Genomic DNA, 17,428 nt, shown 5'->3' with positions numbered 1-17,428 from the left:
GATCCGGAAGCAGTACTTGGCTCTGGGATATAGTAAGGACGGAATAGAACTCAAGGGAACCAGTTGCTCCAAGGATAGGAGAAGAAGCTCCGTGTACGAGTACTGGCATATCATGATGGTGCCATTAGGATCAACTTGCAGGGTTCTGTTCACAGCTTCCCGAGAAGCCTCTGGTTCAGAGGAATGGGGGGAAAAGCATAAACAAAGGCGCCTGAATATGCCATCGAAAATGCATTCCCAGAGGATCCCAGATGGTGATGCCAGCTTGTAAAGAACCGGCATTTCTTGTTCTCTGGTGTAGCGAAGAGATCCATGGACAGTTTTCCTCATAGATGGAAAATGTCCTTCAGTGTCTTCTGGTCCAACTCCCACTTGTGGCTGACTGACTTCAGTCTGCTTAGTGTGTCCCCAACCTCGTTGCGATTCCCTGGGAGATGCTCCGCCTTCAGTTAGATCCCCTGTAAGATCGTCCATTCCCAGATAGCTTGAGCTTCCGCCGACAGCAAATGGAACCTTGTGCCGCCTTGCTTGTTGATATCATGCATGGCCGTAGTATTGTCTATCCTAACTAGAACCGACAAAACCTTTATCCTTGGGAGAAAAGTTTGTAAGGCCAGGCGAATCGCTCCGAGTTCCAGCAGATTGATGTGCTAAAGATGATGATGGTGCAGCCATCAACCACTTATTTGGAGGCCCTGCAAAACTGCTCCCCAGCCCTCCAGAGATGCATCTGTTGTAATTATCTGAGGAGCTGTGCTCACGATGAAGGAGAGACCCTGGGAAATGTTCTCCTTGTGAATCAACCATGAAGCGGTGTCTTTCATGGGCACAGTGATCTTGATCATGTCCTCAAAAGATCCTTCCACTTGATGCCACTGTAAGTCCAGCTGCTCCTGAAGAAGACGCATACGTAGCCTGCAGTGAGGGATTAGAGGAATGCAGGATGAAATGGATCCCTGAAGGGACTTGTAGAGGCAAACTGAAAGTGACCTTTTTAGAAGTAGATGGGACATCGACATCAGTTTGGTTTGTTTACGACGTGTCCAGTAAGGCTCCCTGAAATTTTGAGTTTTTGGACAGGCACAAATTTGACTTTTCTCTGTTGAGGGTAAGACCCAGGCTCTGGAAGTTTTATTCAGGGTTCCACTGACTTTTCAGTTCCCGACTTGGTAGGAGCCTTTAACAGCCAGTTGTCCAGGTAGGGGAAAATCTGGTGCTGCTGTTTTCTTCGGAACACCGCTACCGGAGCTAGCATCTTCGTAAAGATCCTTGGTGCCGACCTGAGGCCAAAGGGGAGAACCTTGAATTGAAAGTGGCTCTTGCTACTGTGAAGCGAAGGAACTTCCGGCGCGATGGATGGATGGGAACATGAAAATGAGTCCTTCAGGTCCAAAGAGCCCATGAAATCTCCGGAATTTAAAAGTCGAAGTATGTCCTGCAAGGAGATTATTCTGAACGACTTTTTGATGAGACAGGTATTGAGCTCCCTCAGATCTAGAATAGGGCGCTATTTTGACAGTTTTTCGAACTAGAAAGAACCAGGAGTAAAAACCCTCGTCTATTTGGGAGAAAAGGACCGTTCCATCACCCCTTTCTGCAGCATTTGTCCGACTTCTAGGCGCAGGAGACGAAGATGTTTTGTTAAGCTGAAGCGAGGGGATTTGGTTGGGGCAGGATGAACAAACTCCAAAGTGTGGTCGAATTGGACTATATTGAGAACCCAACTATCGATGTTATTCGTTGCCAATTTAAGAAGTATAGGGATATCCTGCCCCCACAGGTGTTTGATGAGGGGGAGGAACAGTAGTCAGAGCCAGCAGGCCGTTATTGACGCCTAGAGGAATCCTTCCCCTGACATCCTGCTCTTCCTCTGGGTGCCGATTTTGAATATGTTGTGGACTGACCATGTCGTTGGTTGTATTTGGACGGTAAGACTTAGGTAGGTGTATAAGAGAAGTACCGATATTGCTGGTAGTCTCCTCTGTATGAAGGAAAACCTCTACCCCTTTCTTCCTGAAATGGGACCTTGCAGTATTGAAGCGTCCCTAAAGACCTCGCTGTGTCCGTGTCTTTCTTGATGTCTTGGAGCGCATCATCTATGTGCTTACCAAAGAGTGCCTTCTCCCTCAAATGGAAGGTCCATAATGTTGTTCTGAAACTCAGGTCTAAACGAGGTTGCTCAAAGCCATCCCTGTCAATGAAGGACCGCTGCTCCAGCCATGGAACGTAACACAGTTGTTGCAATATCCAATATCCATTGTGCAATCATTCACCTCAGAGGAGGCCCTCTCTCCTTCCTGGAGGACCTTTTTCGCTTCCGCCTTGCTGTCTTCATGCAGTTGGTCTAAGTAGGGAGAGAGGTCACACCACATCTGGCGGCCGTAGCACCCCAAAATGGCTAAAGCGTTAGCCGCTTTGACGAGTAGGCTTGACATAGATGAACATCTTGTACCAGCATTGTCCAGGCGTCTGCCTTCTTTATCAAGAGACGTTGGTAAGAGGAGCTGCTGGATTTTTTTACTTCCTCTGTGCAGCCTGTGAAATAATAGAGTCTGGTTTTGGCTGACTCACATTCAAGCCAGGGTATCCTCCGGGGCTTTAATTTTTTTCTCCAAACAAGGAAGCACCGGGACCGAGGTCTTCATGACTTTCAGCCCCTCTTCCCATACATGACTGACAATGGGAATTGTTCTTACCAATTTCTTAAAGGGCTCCTTAAAGTTGTATAAGAAGCACTCGGATTGCACAGAAGGCATAAGCAGATCAGCCCCTCTTCCCATACATGACTGACAATAGGAATTGTTCTTACCAATTTCTTAAAGGGCTCCTTAAAGTTGTATAAGAAGCATTCAGATTGCACAGAAGGCATAGGCAGATCGAACCTTTTGGCTGCCCTTTCTAGCAGATTGTGGAAACCACCCATGTCCCCAGGTGGAGAATCAACTGGAACCGGTGAAGGGGAAGGCGGAGAGGAATAATATAATCATCCGATTCCCTATGTGGGTCCGGGAGATCCGTGTCTCCGTGGTCGTCATCAGAAGTATCATCCTGGATAAGGGGAAAAGCCAGTGGTGGATCCACTATCAATTGCAGTCGCGTTGGTGGCAGCAGAGTAGTGAAAGGCCCTGCAGATGGACCAGCGGGAACTGATGCATGTTCCTGTGCAGAAGATGGTGTCGGAAGTCTCCTTTTATAGTCGGAAAGCATGAATTGCAAGTCTGAAATCAAGGAGGAAGGCATGCAGACCAGACCATCTCCTCCTGATAACCTCTATGATAGTCCTGGGGAGGATCATATTCTTGTTCTTCACCATATCCGTCTTCAGAATCCAGATCTTGGCACTTAACGTGCAATTCTGAAGAGCTATGTGCATACCCAAAAGGACTTTCTTCCTCTGAATCTTCCTCCTCTAGGAGGTGAGTAGGTAACAGAGGTGTCACTTTGCTAGGAGAAGTGAGCTCAGGAGTTATGCAACACTTCCTGAAAATCTTCCCAGGAACGTTTTTCTCTAGTCGACGAGGTGGTCGACTGTCGTTGACAATGTAGATGTTGCCATCGTCGGTGACGTCGCTGATACCGTCGTCATTACCATCAACACTGTTGCCATCAGATCTACCCATTTTCATTGATCTCCTTGAAGACAAAGCTGATGAGGCCTCATTACTATCGTCACTGGAGACGGGCTCTCTCCTGGACTTTAGCTTCTGGAGCCAGGTCAGGAGGCGTCCCTCGCAGTCTCTCAAGGTTTTGGTGGAAAAGGTAAGGCATACCGTGCAATCTTTGGCCTTATGATCTGGATACAGACATAGATGCAGTCCTTGTGAGGGTCATCCATGTCAAGACTCTTTTTAGAGCAAGTGGCACGAGCCCTAAAAAGACCTTTCTTCTCTTTATCAGTCATGTTGAATTCGAAGTTGAAGAAGTTGTGGAAGAAAGCAGTTGAAAAACTCTCAAGTGTAATGTAACAAGGAAAAAACTGAGCAGAGCTCAGGGGAGACTCCCTAGCACAACTAGCGGTAGAAAATCTGAAGGTTTGAAGTTCTCTAAGGAAGGTTCCAGAGGGTGAGGCTAATCTGAATTGGTTGTTGATTTATTGGGTCTCTTTTACAAAAAGAGGTGGATATGTTACAAAACTGGAATAGGCCTAGGCTGAATCACTGGAAATTAAGAGGGCGTTGTTGCACAAGTTACTTACCTTCGGTAACGATAAATCTGTAAGAAACATTAATAGTGATCGATTCCTTACCTTAGAATTACCCCCAGGCGTCGTTGGTGCCGAGATGATGATGTCGCCGGAGCTACTTCGACGCGTCCACGCGAGCTGTCAGTTCTGTACACTACTTTCTGCGCCAGGAACGCAGAGCCATGCAAGAAACTGACCACTGGTGCCATGAAACAAGGGCCCTGAAAGGGATAACCTTAACCCTAGAAATCGGTTCCCAGAATGAGGAGGATGGGTGGGGCGGTAAGGAATCTATCACTACTAATGTTTCTTACAGATAAATCGTTACCGAAGGTAAGTAACTTGAGCATCTGAAAGAAACACGTAGTGATAGATTCCTTACCTTAGAATAGATACCCCAGCAATACCAACCCCAGTGGTGGGTCTGCGAACCAAGATCACACCAGAAAGTCCTGGAGAACAGAACGGTGAAAGAAGCAGTCTCTCCGGACTTGGCTGTCCAGGCAGTAGTGCTTGGTAAAAGTGTGTAGCGAGGCCCACGTAGCTACCTGACAGATGTAATGCAAGGGAACTCCCCGCCCCAGAGCAGTAGTGGCTGCCATCGCCCTGGTAGAGTAGGCGCGCAACCGCACCGGAGGCTCCTTTATAGCCAAGGAGTAACAAGCCTTTATGTACATACCCACCGAAAGATGGTCCACTTGTGCTCAGCCTGACCTTTTCTTGGCACTCACGTAGCCAACCAAGAGCTCGTCATCCACCCGGAACTGATGTGTGCGGTCCAGATAGAAAGAGAGTGCACGTTTTGGGTCCAGACTGTGGAGCCTCTTCCTCTTTTGAGGGATGCGGAGGCGGAAAGAAAGTGGGTAAAGTGATGGTATGCCTGATGTGAAAGGCAGTGACAACCTTTGGCAGAAAAGAAGGACGAGTCCTTAGAACAACTTTGTACGGATGGACAGAGAGAAAAGGAGGCATAGAAGAGAGAGCCTGCAGATCAATGATCCTTCTGGCAGAGGTGATGGCAACCAGGAAAGCAGTCTTTAGAGTGAGGAGACTAAGAGGTCAATTGTGAAGTGGTTCAAAGGGAGCACACATCAGAAAAGTAAGAACTAGATTCAAGTCCCACTGAGGCATCACGAAAGGAACAGAAGGAAACATGAGCGTGATGCCATTCAAGAATCGATTTACCAGAGGGGACATGAAAAGGGAAGGCTGGTCTGGAAGCCTTAAAATGGCAGAGAGATAGCCCTTGATAGTGCCCAGAGCATAGAGCCCTGCTGGGCCAAAGAGAGAAGAAAAAGAAGAACCTCTGAAAGAGGGGCAGAAAGGGGATCCACAGCCTTTGCTGTGCACTATGCCACAAACGTATTCCACCTGCAGGCGTATACCGTCTTAGTGGAGGGACGCCTGGCTGACAAGATAACATTACAGACATCGGGAGGCAGGTCGAAAGAAGTCAACTGCCGCCGCTCAATCTCCACGCGAGGAGGTGGAGACTGGACAGGTTCGGGTGGAAGACCGTCCCCTGCAGCTGCGTCAGAAGATCCTCCTGAAGAGGCAGACGGATCGGGGGATAGATGCTTATACTGAGTAGCTAGGGATACCATACTCTTCGAGCCCAGTCCGGAGACACAAGGATGACTTGGGCCCATCACGCCTGATCTTCTTCAGCACTCTGGGCAGAAGTGGTATAGGCGGAAAGGCGTACAACAGACCGCAACTCCATTTGTGACGAAAAGCATCACGAGCGAGTGCCGCCTTGGAAATCCCAACATGCAGAAGTGATGACATTGCGCGTTCTCTTCGGTGGAGAATAGATCTAACCAAGGCTCTCCCCATTGCAGAAAGAGACTTTGCGCCATGTCCGAGTTCAGACGCCATTCGTGATCCATCATTCACCGGGCTGAGTTAATCCGCCCTGGCGTTCAGAGAACCTGCCAGGTGTTGAACCACCAGGGAGATGCCCTGATGTTTCAGACAAGCCCAGAGGCGCAGAGCCTCTTGGCGAAGGCTCCAGAACCCCACCCGCCCCGATTGTTGCAGTACCACATGGCGGTGGTGTTGTCGGTGAACACCTGCACTACTCTCCCCATGACAGAAGGAAGGAATGCCTTCAGTGTAAGTCGGATCGCCCAAAGCTCTATAAGGTTGATGTGGCCACCCCATCCCAGAAGGGACGAGTCTGTCACAACAGTGTGTTCCGGTTGGGAAAGAGAGAGGGATCTGCCATTGATCCAATCGCTATTCGTGAGCCACCACTGCAATTGCCGTGCCCTCCGAGATCTGGACGTGATCGGACAGGTTGACCTGGTGCTGTGCCCACTGGAACTTTAGGTCCCACTGCAAAGCCCACATATGCCATCTGGCATGATCCACCAACAGGATGCAGGAGGCCATCAGACCCAGTAGTCGAAAGGTCATCCTGAACGAAATCCGGGACCGAGGCTGAAAGATCGGAATCATAGCCTGAATGTCCCGGACTCGCTGCTTGGGAGGATAAACCCGAAACTGTGCCTAGTCCAGAACCGCTCCGATGAAAAGGAGCTTCTGTGAGGGAATCAGGTGTGACTTCGGCACGCTGATGGAGAACCCCAGCAAATGCAGGAGGTCGGCCGTAGTCAGGAGGTGGGCGACAACTGCCTGGTGCGAGCCCGCCTTCAACAGCCAGTGGTCGAGATAGGGGGAAGACTGAAACCCCTGATCTGCGCAGATGAGCTGCGACCACCGACATCACTTTCGTGAACACCCGAGGGGCGCTGGTAAGGCCAAAGGGGAGCACGGTGAACTGTAAGTGCTCGTGGCCTACCGTGAATCGCAGGTAGCGCCTGTGGGCAGGCAGGACGGGAATATGGAAATAGGTGTCCTGCAAGTCCAACGCCACCATCCAGTCTTGCGGGTCTAGGGCAGACCAGGCCGGAGCAAGTGTGAGCATCTTGGACTTTTCCTTTCGGAGGAAGTGATTGACGTTCCGAAGGTCTAAGACAGGAAGCAGGCCCTTTTCCTTCTTTGGAACCAGAAAGTAGTGGGAATAACAACCATGAACTACTTCCGGCATCAGAACACACTCGATGGCCCCCTTGGCCAAGAGGGCCGCAACTTCCTGCTGGAGAAGTGCCAAGTGATCCCCTGACATTCAGTGCTACTGAGGTGGCATGGCTGGAGGAGTGGTCTCGAAGAGGAAGGAGTAGCCATTTCGGACAATTTGCAGTACCCACATGTCCGAAGTGATGTTGCGCCAGTGGTGGAGATGATGGCGTATTCGTCAACCCACTGGCGTCTGATGGGCCTGAATGGTTGGACTAGGAAGGCTTGGAAGTGGATGCTGCGGGTGGAGGTGGACTGACCCGCCCGCTGGCCCTCTGAACCGCCTCCGCGGTTCCCATGTCCACGACCACGCTGAGGTTGTTGCTGCTGTGGTCTGTGGCTCTGTGAACACTGTGGGACGCCCCTTCTGTGGCCACGAAAAAAACGAAAAGCAGAAGGTGGAGGAGGCCGAACAGCCGACAGGCCCCACTGACTTGGCCGTAGCCCGGGAGTCCTTGAAGCGCTCCAATGCACTAGCTGCCTTATGGCCAAAAAGGCGAATGCCATCAAAGGGCATGTCCATCAGAGTGTTCTTGACATCCCCTGAGAAGCCAGTTGTCCTCAACCGGGCATGGTGCCGAAGCGCCACAGTCGTGGAAATCGACCTGCCCAGTGAGTCGGCGTTGTCCAGCCCACACCGTATGGTGAACTTTGCTGCGTCTCTCTCGGCCTCAATCGCATGGGAAAGAAGTACCTGGGCCTCCTCCAGGCAGTTAGGCAGCACCTGTGCAACAGTTTCCCACAGAGAGTGGGTATGACGGCCCAAGAGGCATGCGGTGTTCACCGACCGCAGACCTAAACTGGCAGATGAAAACTGTTTTTTACCAAACTGATCCAGCTTCTTAGATTCACTATCCGGAGGTGCGTTAGGGAACACGCTCTGGGATGTAGAGGCTTGGACAACCAAGCTCTCCGGGGTGGGGTGTTGGGTAAGGAAGAGCGGGTCGCCTGGAGCGGGGCAATGGCGGCGGGCCACGTTCCTATCCATAGGAGCCCCTGTGTTGGGCCTGGACCAGGTGTCCATAAGAACGTCAGATAGTGCTTCATTAAAGGGCAGCAAAGGCTCTAAAGAGGTAGCCGCCGGTTGGAGCACCTCTGGCCACCGTAGGGAGTTTGAGGTGGAGAGCCTCGGCCACCCTACGCCACACCACTGCGTAACTGGCTCCCTCCTCCATAGCCACGGTGGGAGGAGACAGCATGCCAAGGTCAGGTGAGGTGTCAAGACCCCTGGCCTCCCCCAAATCCTCTGCCCGGTCCTGATCATAAGCACAGTCCTGTGCCAGAGGGTCCTCAGACCCCTCCCAGTCCTCCCCTTCCTCCGAAGTCTGTGGAACAGGCTCAAAATAAGGAGGGACATAGGGCACAAAAGGGCCCGTCGGTATCGGCGTTGGGCGACGTTGATCCGGCACAGTGTCTGGGTCGGGGCTGAACCTGAGGACGATGTTGTCCCGAGGAGTGGGCAACGTCGGGAGCAGTGCCGAGGAGATCAGCACAGGTGGAGGTGTCACTAGGTCAACCAGCATCGATCGGGATCCAATCCCGGATCCTTGGGGCCTGCAGTGTCAGAGCCACAAGAGATGGCAAGGCACGACCCCCCAGTCTGGCATCAGCAGGGCCAGACTGCCCAAAGAGTCGGGTCTTGGCAGCAAGAAACTCTTCCACCTGAGAAGGCGTCGCCCGCACACCCGGGAAGGGGAGTAGACTGGGGGCGACGTCGCAGGCTCCGCCAGAGCCACGGGGGAGGCACCGCCCACACCCTCAGCCGCGACGGGCGAGGGGAAGTCGAAGAGCGACGATGCTTCTTCGACTTCTTCTTTGAATGCTTCGACTTACCTGTCCCAGAGTGCGAAGACTTAGATCCAGAAGAATGATGGTGACGACTCCGCGACCAGTCCCTCGACCTCCCAAGGGACCGGGACCTCGAGCGGCGCGGAGCAGACTTCAAGCTACTTTCGGGACCGCTCCCACAAAGTCTTCGGCGTCATGGCCCGGCAGTCGGGGCACGACTTGGGGTCATGATCGAGCCCCAGGCCGTAGAGACACACGATGTGGGTGCGTCACCGACATCATGAGGGGACAGTCTCCACAGTTCTTGAACCCAGGCATCCCTACGACACCAGGAGTCGATCAACTCGAAAATATGAGGTAAAAGGCCTAAAAAAACGCAGTCAAAAAGTACTTTCTCTTCCAGGATCTGCGCTTGCTGGTGCGGAAAAAAAAGAACTGACGTCAGCGTGCATGGGCGCGTCTAAGTAGCTCCGGAGACGTCATCCCGGCGCCAACGACGCACACGGAGCCACACGACAATGCCTACCGACGCGCCCGGGTACTGCTGACGCCTGGGGTAATTCTAAGGTAAGGAATCAATCACTAAGTGTTTCTTTCAGATTACTGTTCCTACTTGAACATGAAATACCTCGACAAAACAAGAGGCGTTTGGCAAAACAGGAACAGTTTGCTTAATTAAACAGAGCGGCCGGGAGAACAGTTACAGGTGCAAGGTCAGAGGACTGTCTCTATTTACAATCGGTCTGCGGCCTCCTTTTATACAGTTTATCTTAAGTAATGAAGAATTTCCGGTGATCCATGTATGGTAAAGAATGTAAGTTGCTGCCTTCAGAGCCATAAAGTGTCTAATGGAAAGTACAGGTGGGTCTCGACCATGCATGGACACTATGTGGCCAGTGGGTAAAGTGCCCAGATGTCTGGCATGTGGAGCTCATGATCACTGCATGTGCTGTGTCCTAATTGGCTATATGTTCCTAACTCATGTAGCATCTGACTTTAGGGTGTTTAGGAAGTGCGCATACCACTCCAGCCATGTGCGCTTTATTGGGGCCAATATCGCTGGACCATTGTAGTCTGCACCTATCTGTGGGATCGATCTAAGGTTTCCTGTTCGTGTGTTTTTCTACCGGCTACGAGCGATCCCACCTATGACCTATCAATCAGTGACCTTGGGCCTAGGTCTCAGAGTGTGCCTGACTACGTATTTGCGAGTCAGGGTTGATACGGAGTTCACAAAGGGTGAATTTGTTAATAAAGACTCATTTTTTGTCTCATAAATTAAGGTTTACTTTTTCATAGTATCAACTTTTTCCATATAAACATTGTGATGAATATAATTTTAAGAGACTACATATCTTTAAGTCTGTAGTAGATTTTTGACTTGCATAAGTGTTCACAACTCAATCACTATGGTGAAAAGACAGTGTTAATGGACTACATACTAACTGTGACCAAGAACCTTTGTGGTTGAAATGCGTTGGCAGTTTGTTGTGCATGGTGTGTTAAATCGATTTTACATTCAGTTTCAAGTTCACCCTAGCCTCTCCTGTTAAACACAGGTTGTAAGCTATGGTCTGGGTCCAAATATAAACCTAAAATACCCTTACCATGCCAGTTATGGCAATGCAAACCTAAAATACCGTGAGATTTGCCAGTTACGGACTGCTTTGCAAACCATAACTAATTTAAAGATAAAATATTCAAGCAAATAAATGATACTGTGTCGAAATTGATGTAATATTGTTTATGGTAATATGATATGCATTATGACCAGTCATTACATCTGCCTCAATATGACATTTTGGGGGTGGTGAGGTGGTCTGAGTTATGCTTTGCGTAGGGGGACCATAAAGAGCAACATTCTGGGGTTTATAGGGTTTGACTTGGTACCACAGGATCACCAAATCTATTTTCATTTTTTGCTTATTCAACTATTCCTAACCTAGCCTGACTGCATAGTTATTTTATTAGTGTATCGACATGTTAGCCATACAACCAGTCCTCCCTTCACACTTCTCAAATACGCCTATTGCGATGCAGGTGGCAACAGAGGGCTGTTGAAACTGTGTATGATGCGATCTCAAGCAAATCTCTTATCACACCAAATTAAAGGTTCTCTCAGAGATTAAAAAAACACAATGCCAGAAACTATGTAGAATTTTTGGGGAAATGGTGCCTTATTTTAAACATTCCCCACAACCCACAGCCATGAAAGTAACATTATTTGAAGTCAGTGAAGCAAGACACTACATTTACTTTTTTAAGTGCAAGTAGACTGTGGTGCACTTGATTTATTTTACAAACTGAAAACTGCGTAAGACAGACGTACATATGAAAAACAACAAATATATATTTAACCGAATAAACACAGGTACAGAGCTTGCTGTTGCCCACACAGCTCCAGCATTATAATTTTAAAACATACGGTTAAGAAGATATAGCGTACATCGACGAATTAGAAGGGAATTATTATACGATGTGTTTTAGAGCTCTCGTGGTTTAATGCATGCGAACTGACAGATCCAATTCTCGGGTAACAAAAGCAGACAAATTAGTCTATATCACACAAAAAGAGGTCAATAAAAGATTTAAAAACCTGGACTGGGGAAATTATATCGATTTCCTTTGTTGACATCAACGTAGCAATCATGATTAGTAGGAAATGAGTGAGGTAACATTTACTTTCAGTTTAACTCAAATGGTAGTTAGGGGTTCGACATCTTTGTTCTAGAAAGGACTTGGACCATCTCCCAAAAGTAGAACAACTTGAACAGTATTCATTTGATTATTGAATGCAATTTTAGAAACCAGCTCTAGCCAGGCAATTAAAATGGTGTGTGAGAACAAACAGATACTAGACAGAATCACGTTTGTAAGCGGTTCCATACACTTTCAATTATGAATTTCAAGAGGTGCTGTACAGGGTCCTACGTGAAAGGCTCTCACTGATGATACCAACGGCTCCCGAACTGGGTCTACATTTATTGGCACAGTATCAGTAATATGTATTTCACGAGATACTTTATTCTAGGTCCGAGCATCTACCACAAAGATGCTAAGGCAGTCTCGTTACGGGGAGAACACTCGTACTTTTGATGGATTCCCAAGTTAATTTGATAAGATGATGTCCTTAAGGTATCGAGACGCTTCTTCCGACAGTTGCATATCAAGCCACCGGATGGTGAAACACAAGCATGTGGATTCATGTAACAACTATCAGTACATCTGTACTACAAGCACACAGGTGCCTGGAATCTGCTCCTTTCCTTACTCAGGAAGCGAATAGTAACGGAAACGGCAGGTTCTCATCAACATGTTCCAAGTTGATTCAAACAGCTTTAATTGGCAACCTAAATATTAAGACAACAATGTTGTGTCAAGGTACAAATCGTGCTCGCTGAGTCACCGTTCATTATATTTACGGACATGATGTCCTCGAAAACATGCGCACACACGTTTGCAGTTAATGAAGTCATTTCTTATTTGTGCAGCAAGCAATGCTGCAATATAGGATACTGGCAGGAGAGCTAAAATGAGCAAACAGTATCTAACCAAGGAACATGCTTGACAGTATTGTACCCTCAAGGCTCTTGCCACTCACTCCCCGGGCAGCAGACGGGAGTTAAGCACCCGTGAGTACAAAGCTGAAGTAGCCTCTCGAGGAGCCATATTTCACCAGTATAGCGTCTACACGTGCAGGGGGCGCACGACAGAAAGGAGAGTAGCTGTGAACATCCAAGAAACGTTTTGAAACAAAATCACATAACGCAAATGAAGGGATGTGATAGTACTGAAAACTACAACTGCAGTTATTTTGTCAAGGGAAGGAAGTAGTCTGGAAGAGTGCGCTTTGTGGGATTTGTTGCAAAAGGTATCCACATGCACAGAGAACCTGGAAACCCAACCGGCATCTCATTACATTGCAATGCTTGATGTAGGCCTTATTCATGACTGTTTCCCCGGTCTGAGCGAGCCCTGCACATGGCTCATTGATATGGATTAAGTGGCAATCGTACAAAAGGGCTAGCCTAACAAGTGGCGATTCACATGATGGCCTTCACTCTTGGAAGCAGTATTAGGTTTTAAAATATTCCTCTCAGCAACCGCTTTGCAATGGAAGGGGATGAGCCCATCACTGGTTTCACAATTAATATTTGGCCGCCGCCAGTTTAAAAAAGAAACATCCAGCACTCACCATGAGGTTTTTACAGAAGAACATTCAATTGGGTGCCCCGCGAACGGCCAAGTGTGGTGTAAGGACATGACAGTGAGGCCAAGCACACTTGTAGATTCAGAAGACAGAGTGGCAGAAGTACTTCTATGTAGTGATGCGTCCAGACAGGACATAGTTGTGGAGTAGGGAAAAAAAATCTCTAGCAACAGAAAATGGGTAACTCCTCCAAAATGCTATCCCTTTGAATGCAAATGTAATCATATTCCAGCCTTGAACAGCTTCCTGTGTCTTACGTGCTCTCTGCACATTCGGTTTCTTTCAATGTCACGTTCTTCAGCTGCAGCAGACGCAATCTTTAGAAACCTAGACAGAGGACTAGGGAAGCTCATGGCCAGCACAAGCAGGAGCCGGAGATGAACATGTAAGGCATGGTACAGGCCGGGGGCTCACTGAGAATGTCTCTGGTACAGAGAGCCCTAGCCTGCCACAACTGGTGCAGCTGTGCTAAAGTGCTATGCGAGACAGAGGGACTCAAGGCTGTCAGTAATCCTCCACCCAGCCGTTCTCTGATATGAAGGCATCTATTACTTCTTTCATGGCCAGATTGGGGATCAGCTGGTCCTGAGTCAAAGGGCTCCGCGTCACAGGATCAAAGTGGCCAACTCGCTGCAAGATTAGAAAAAAAAATGGTGAGGGGGACAAACACAAAAACCATCAACCAATCACATAAGAAAAGCTAGATAAGAATACACCCTTAAAGAAAACACTGCCACATTAAGCTTCTATATATGTGCTACATTTTACTCTAGCCAAACTCTGCAAATTAGCATATACCCCTAGCTGGTGAACCATTTTTACTTTTCTTTACTTGCCAATACCGTAGCTTGTACTCTTAGGATGTCTACATGTGGAATACGTCAACTGTGGGTCTGTAAACTGGAATTGTGCCAAGACTAACAAAGGGAGAATCCCTGGCCTACCATATCAATCCATAGCTAATTTCTTATTTGCACATCTCATCCTTGGCCTATTAATAAACATTGAGCACTTAGCCCTCCCCACCAATTTCTCTGGATGAGCCAAACAATGATGAAGATCAGGAAATGCACAAACAGGTGTTCCTACCCAATGAATACATTTCTCCCAGCCTTAAATCCATCTCTCTTGATTACCAACTCGTGGGAAAACATTTCATATTATGGAAGGAAGGGACTGCAAGGGCAGAATCTAAGTACAAACCACAGTGACATTTTCGAGCAGAAATGACAGCGTATGGCCTCTAAACTGAAAAATGAGTGTCTTGAAAGTGTGATAATAGAATTGTGTTTTTTTCCTTTCTTTGATTCTGAAGTGCAATGAGCTCACACATCAGTACATATATTCTTGTGATATTGAATAGTGTAAAATTCCAGAAGGATATATATTGTGAAAATAAATTATAAACAGAACTGGTCTGATTTATGCTCCTCAAAAATATTTTTGGAATTTTCTATCTTGAATTGATGGGAGAAGCTAACTGAGTTATATTTTTAATGTTGTTTCCTCTGGGTTGCTTCTCCTTTATTTTATATGGGGACCTCTTTTGTCCAGCACTGATCTTTGGGACAGCCTTCTAGCTCCCTTCAGTAGTCTAAGACTACTTTCCTTTCAGGCTACACTGTCCTTTCGCAGCCAATCTGTTGACTAGAGGAAGGCTTCAGGCCCCCATGTCGCCCTGGGATAGTGCTCGGTCCTCACTTGGAAGACCATGACAGTCTGCAGAAAACTGCAGTTAAATGTATTTACTCCATTTTCAAGGCTTCCTTTGCTTATCCGAACCTAAAAGCATTCCTCTCCTGTGCTAGAGTTATCGCTCTCTGCACTTCTCCGGCTGATCTCTTGTGGCATCTTCTGCCTTCCTACTGCTACTCAAGCAGTTACCAGGCCCAGACCAACATCTTATAAGGATGCATGCATGCGCTTTTTACCCAATCAGTCCCGTCACAGTTCTACCTTTTCCTGCACACCCAATACAATTCATGCCCATTTACATAAGTCCCAGAAGGACTGCTTTCTAGAATCTTCAAGGATCAATTATGAGATTTTCCAACTACTTACCTGTAGATGCTCTTCAATATCCTTTCGGTCATAGGTGATACCACTTGGAGTGATGCAGGGCTCCCTCATCAGCTCAAAGCTTATCTTGCCACATAGGTAATCTGGAATATCACGCCTCTGAAACCAATAGCGCCTGTGTTAGTAATATCTTAACCTCTCTCCTGAAGCAGAATATTCCACCTTATATTAAGCATGGTCTACATTCTACTAACGTCCCTCTGCAAATCCCCCAACCCATCAGGAACAAATAATCTACACACAAGAAGGCAGTGCCGGGATTCTATACCCCTCTCACCATCTCAAAATACTCGGAGCAGCTATGAAAACGCAGCTCGTACAGCAAGTAATTCTCTTCGCTCTCTCCACTGGAAGCAGCGGTCCAATACACACTCCATGATATCTGACCCTCAAAATCCCCTCCGTCCCACCTCCCATGCTACTTTTGACTTTTTTACGTCTGGCCTAGAAATAGCCAGCTTCATGTTTTCCAAATTCATCATTAAAAAAATATACTCATTTATAAATGCATACAGGAGCTTCCGCTCAGGTTCTCAATTCACTGAGGTATACCACTGGCATTCACATTTTATCTCCACATGGGTCAGTCTAGTTAAGTCATTGGCGCTTTTCAATGTGAATGAAGACATTTTACTTATTCACCTACCCTGAAATGTAGTCCATCATTTAAACACCAATGCTGGCGGGCCACACTCTGTAGTCATTTTTAAAAAATTTTTTAACAGTGGGTCATTTTATAAAAATCTTTTTGGCAAACATAAGCACTACAGCTTCAGACTGCTACAGTTTTTAAATACGATTGCATTTGTCTGCAAAAAATACAAAAAATTAAAAAACTTTGCAGGCTTGCACAGGCTAGAGCTATAGGATTTTGTCATGTTTATTTTACATGTTAGTGTCTTACCTTTCGCTTCTCATCCACCTGCGAGAACAGCTCATCCATTTCCGCAAGGTGTTTGTCCTATAGGTCAAAATAAGAAACAAGTGTTAATATCTCAGCATTTGTTTTATTACTGCTAACACTGTACTGCAATTGTCATACAGGACTTTTAGAAGAACAAAATTAAAGTAGTCATACATGTCACGATTACAAAAAATTAGGTCCACGTAGCAATATCAAAGCTGGACTCCATAATAGCCAGTTTGTCTGCCTTTTCTAAAAAGCAAAGGAAATTGGGGTGTTGAGAAAGGAATGTTCTGTGTCTCTCTAGACAGCATACATCATTTATTTATTTTTTAAGCGCTGCGAGGCCTCCGGGTAGTCTATGCGCTCTATAAATGTAATTTTTCATTTCATTTCATTTTTAGAATCAGAGCAGATGACCATTATGCATTTACGTTGGGGGTCCACTCTTATAAGAGTTGCGATCAAAAGCTGAATTCTGGTCTGTAGAGGCAGTCTTCCTTTACAGAGTAGGACTACTGTCAGCTTACCGGGCATTAGTGGTGGCAGCGATGGATTGCCGTAGCAGCATAATTCTTTTTTTTTTTTTTTACCAGTGCTTGCACAGGGAGGGTTGATAACTTAGTATCTGCGCCTGGGCATCTCGACTCATTCCATTTGTGCATGAATGTCACATTCAATGTGTGTACAGTGTATAAAGATAGAAGGGCAAGGCCCCCCCTGATGTCTAAGCTTACCCTCCGAACCTGTCCTGCTTCTTTGTTTCCCCAGAGGTGTCCCCCTCCCCCCCCGCCCCCTCACAACAACGTAAGAGGTAGCAGAAGGACTCTCCACCCAGTGTGCCTTTGTCTTGGGTTTTTGTTTTTTGAACAGGAGATTCCCAAAGCTTCTCACTAAAGGACAACATCTGTGGTTGGACCAGTCTTGGAGGAATACACAAAAGGTCAGGAGCTGCATGCAACTAGTCCCAGAGCGGAGCTGGAGTACCCCACAACCTCTGCCTGAAAATAGAGTACATGTATGGGGATGAGATCCCAAGTCAGTGTTCTAGTGTTCGGGGACAGTTAGAACTCTGGGTATTAAAATCAGTCAGGACCTTTCCATGCGTCCCCAGGTTAGCTCTGTTGTGTCATCCTGCTTTCTTTCCCTTAGGATAATCCGTAAAATGTCTCGTTTTTTTTCT

General features: G+C 47.4%; 1 protein-coding gene across 1 annotated transcript in view; it reads right to left on the bottom strand.

Moving 5' to 3' along the window:
- Positions 1–11,303: 11,303 nt before the first annotated feature.
- Positions 11,304–17,428, bottom strand: part of LOC144784261 (E3 ubiquitin-protein ligase CHIP-like) — a 134,709-nt gene continuing 128,584 nt past the window's right edge. Inside the window, exons 5-7 of the mRNA XM_078662929.1 lie at positions 16,246–16,302; positions 15,324–15,440; positions 11,304–13,892 (exon numbers count right to left, since the gene is read on the bottom strand). Coding sequence (XP_078519055.1) covers positions 13,767–13,892; positions 15,324–15,440; positions 16,246–16,302 — 300 coding nt within the window. The 3' untranslated portion in view covers positions 11,304–13,766. The remainder of the gene's footprint in view (positions 13,893–15,323; positions 15,441–16,245; positions 16,303–17,428) is intronic.

The sequence above is a fragment of the Lissotriton helveticus genome, chromosome 10, assembly GCF_964261635.1.
Source record: "Lissotriton helveticus chromosome 10, aLisHel1.1, whole genome shotgun sequence".
Taxonomy (NCBI): domain Eukaryota; kingdom Metazoa; phylum Chordata; class Amphibia; order Caudata; family Salamandridae; genus Lissotriton; species Lissotriton helveticus.
Note: the sequence above shows the minus strand (reverse complement) of the source record. Positions and strands in the feature narration are given on the sequence as shown.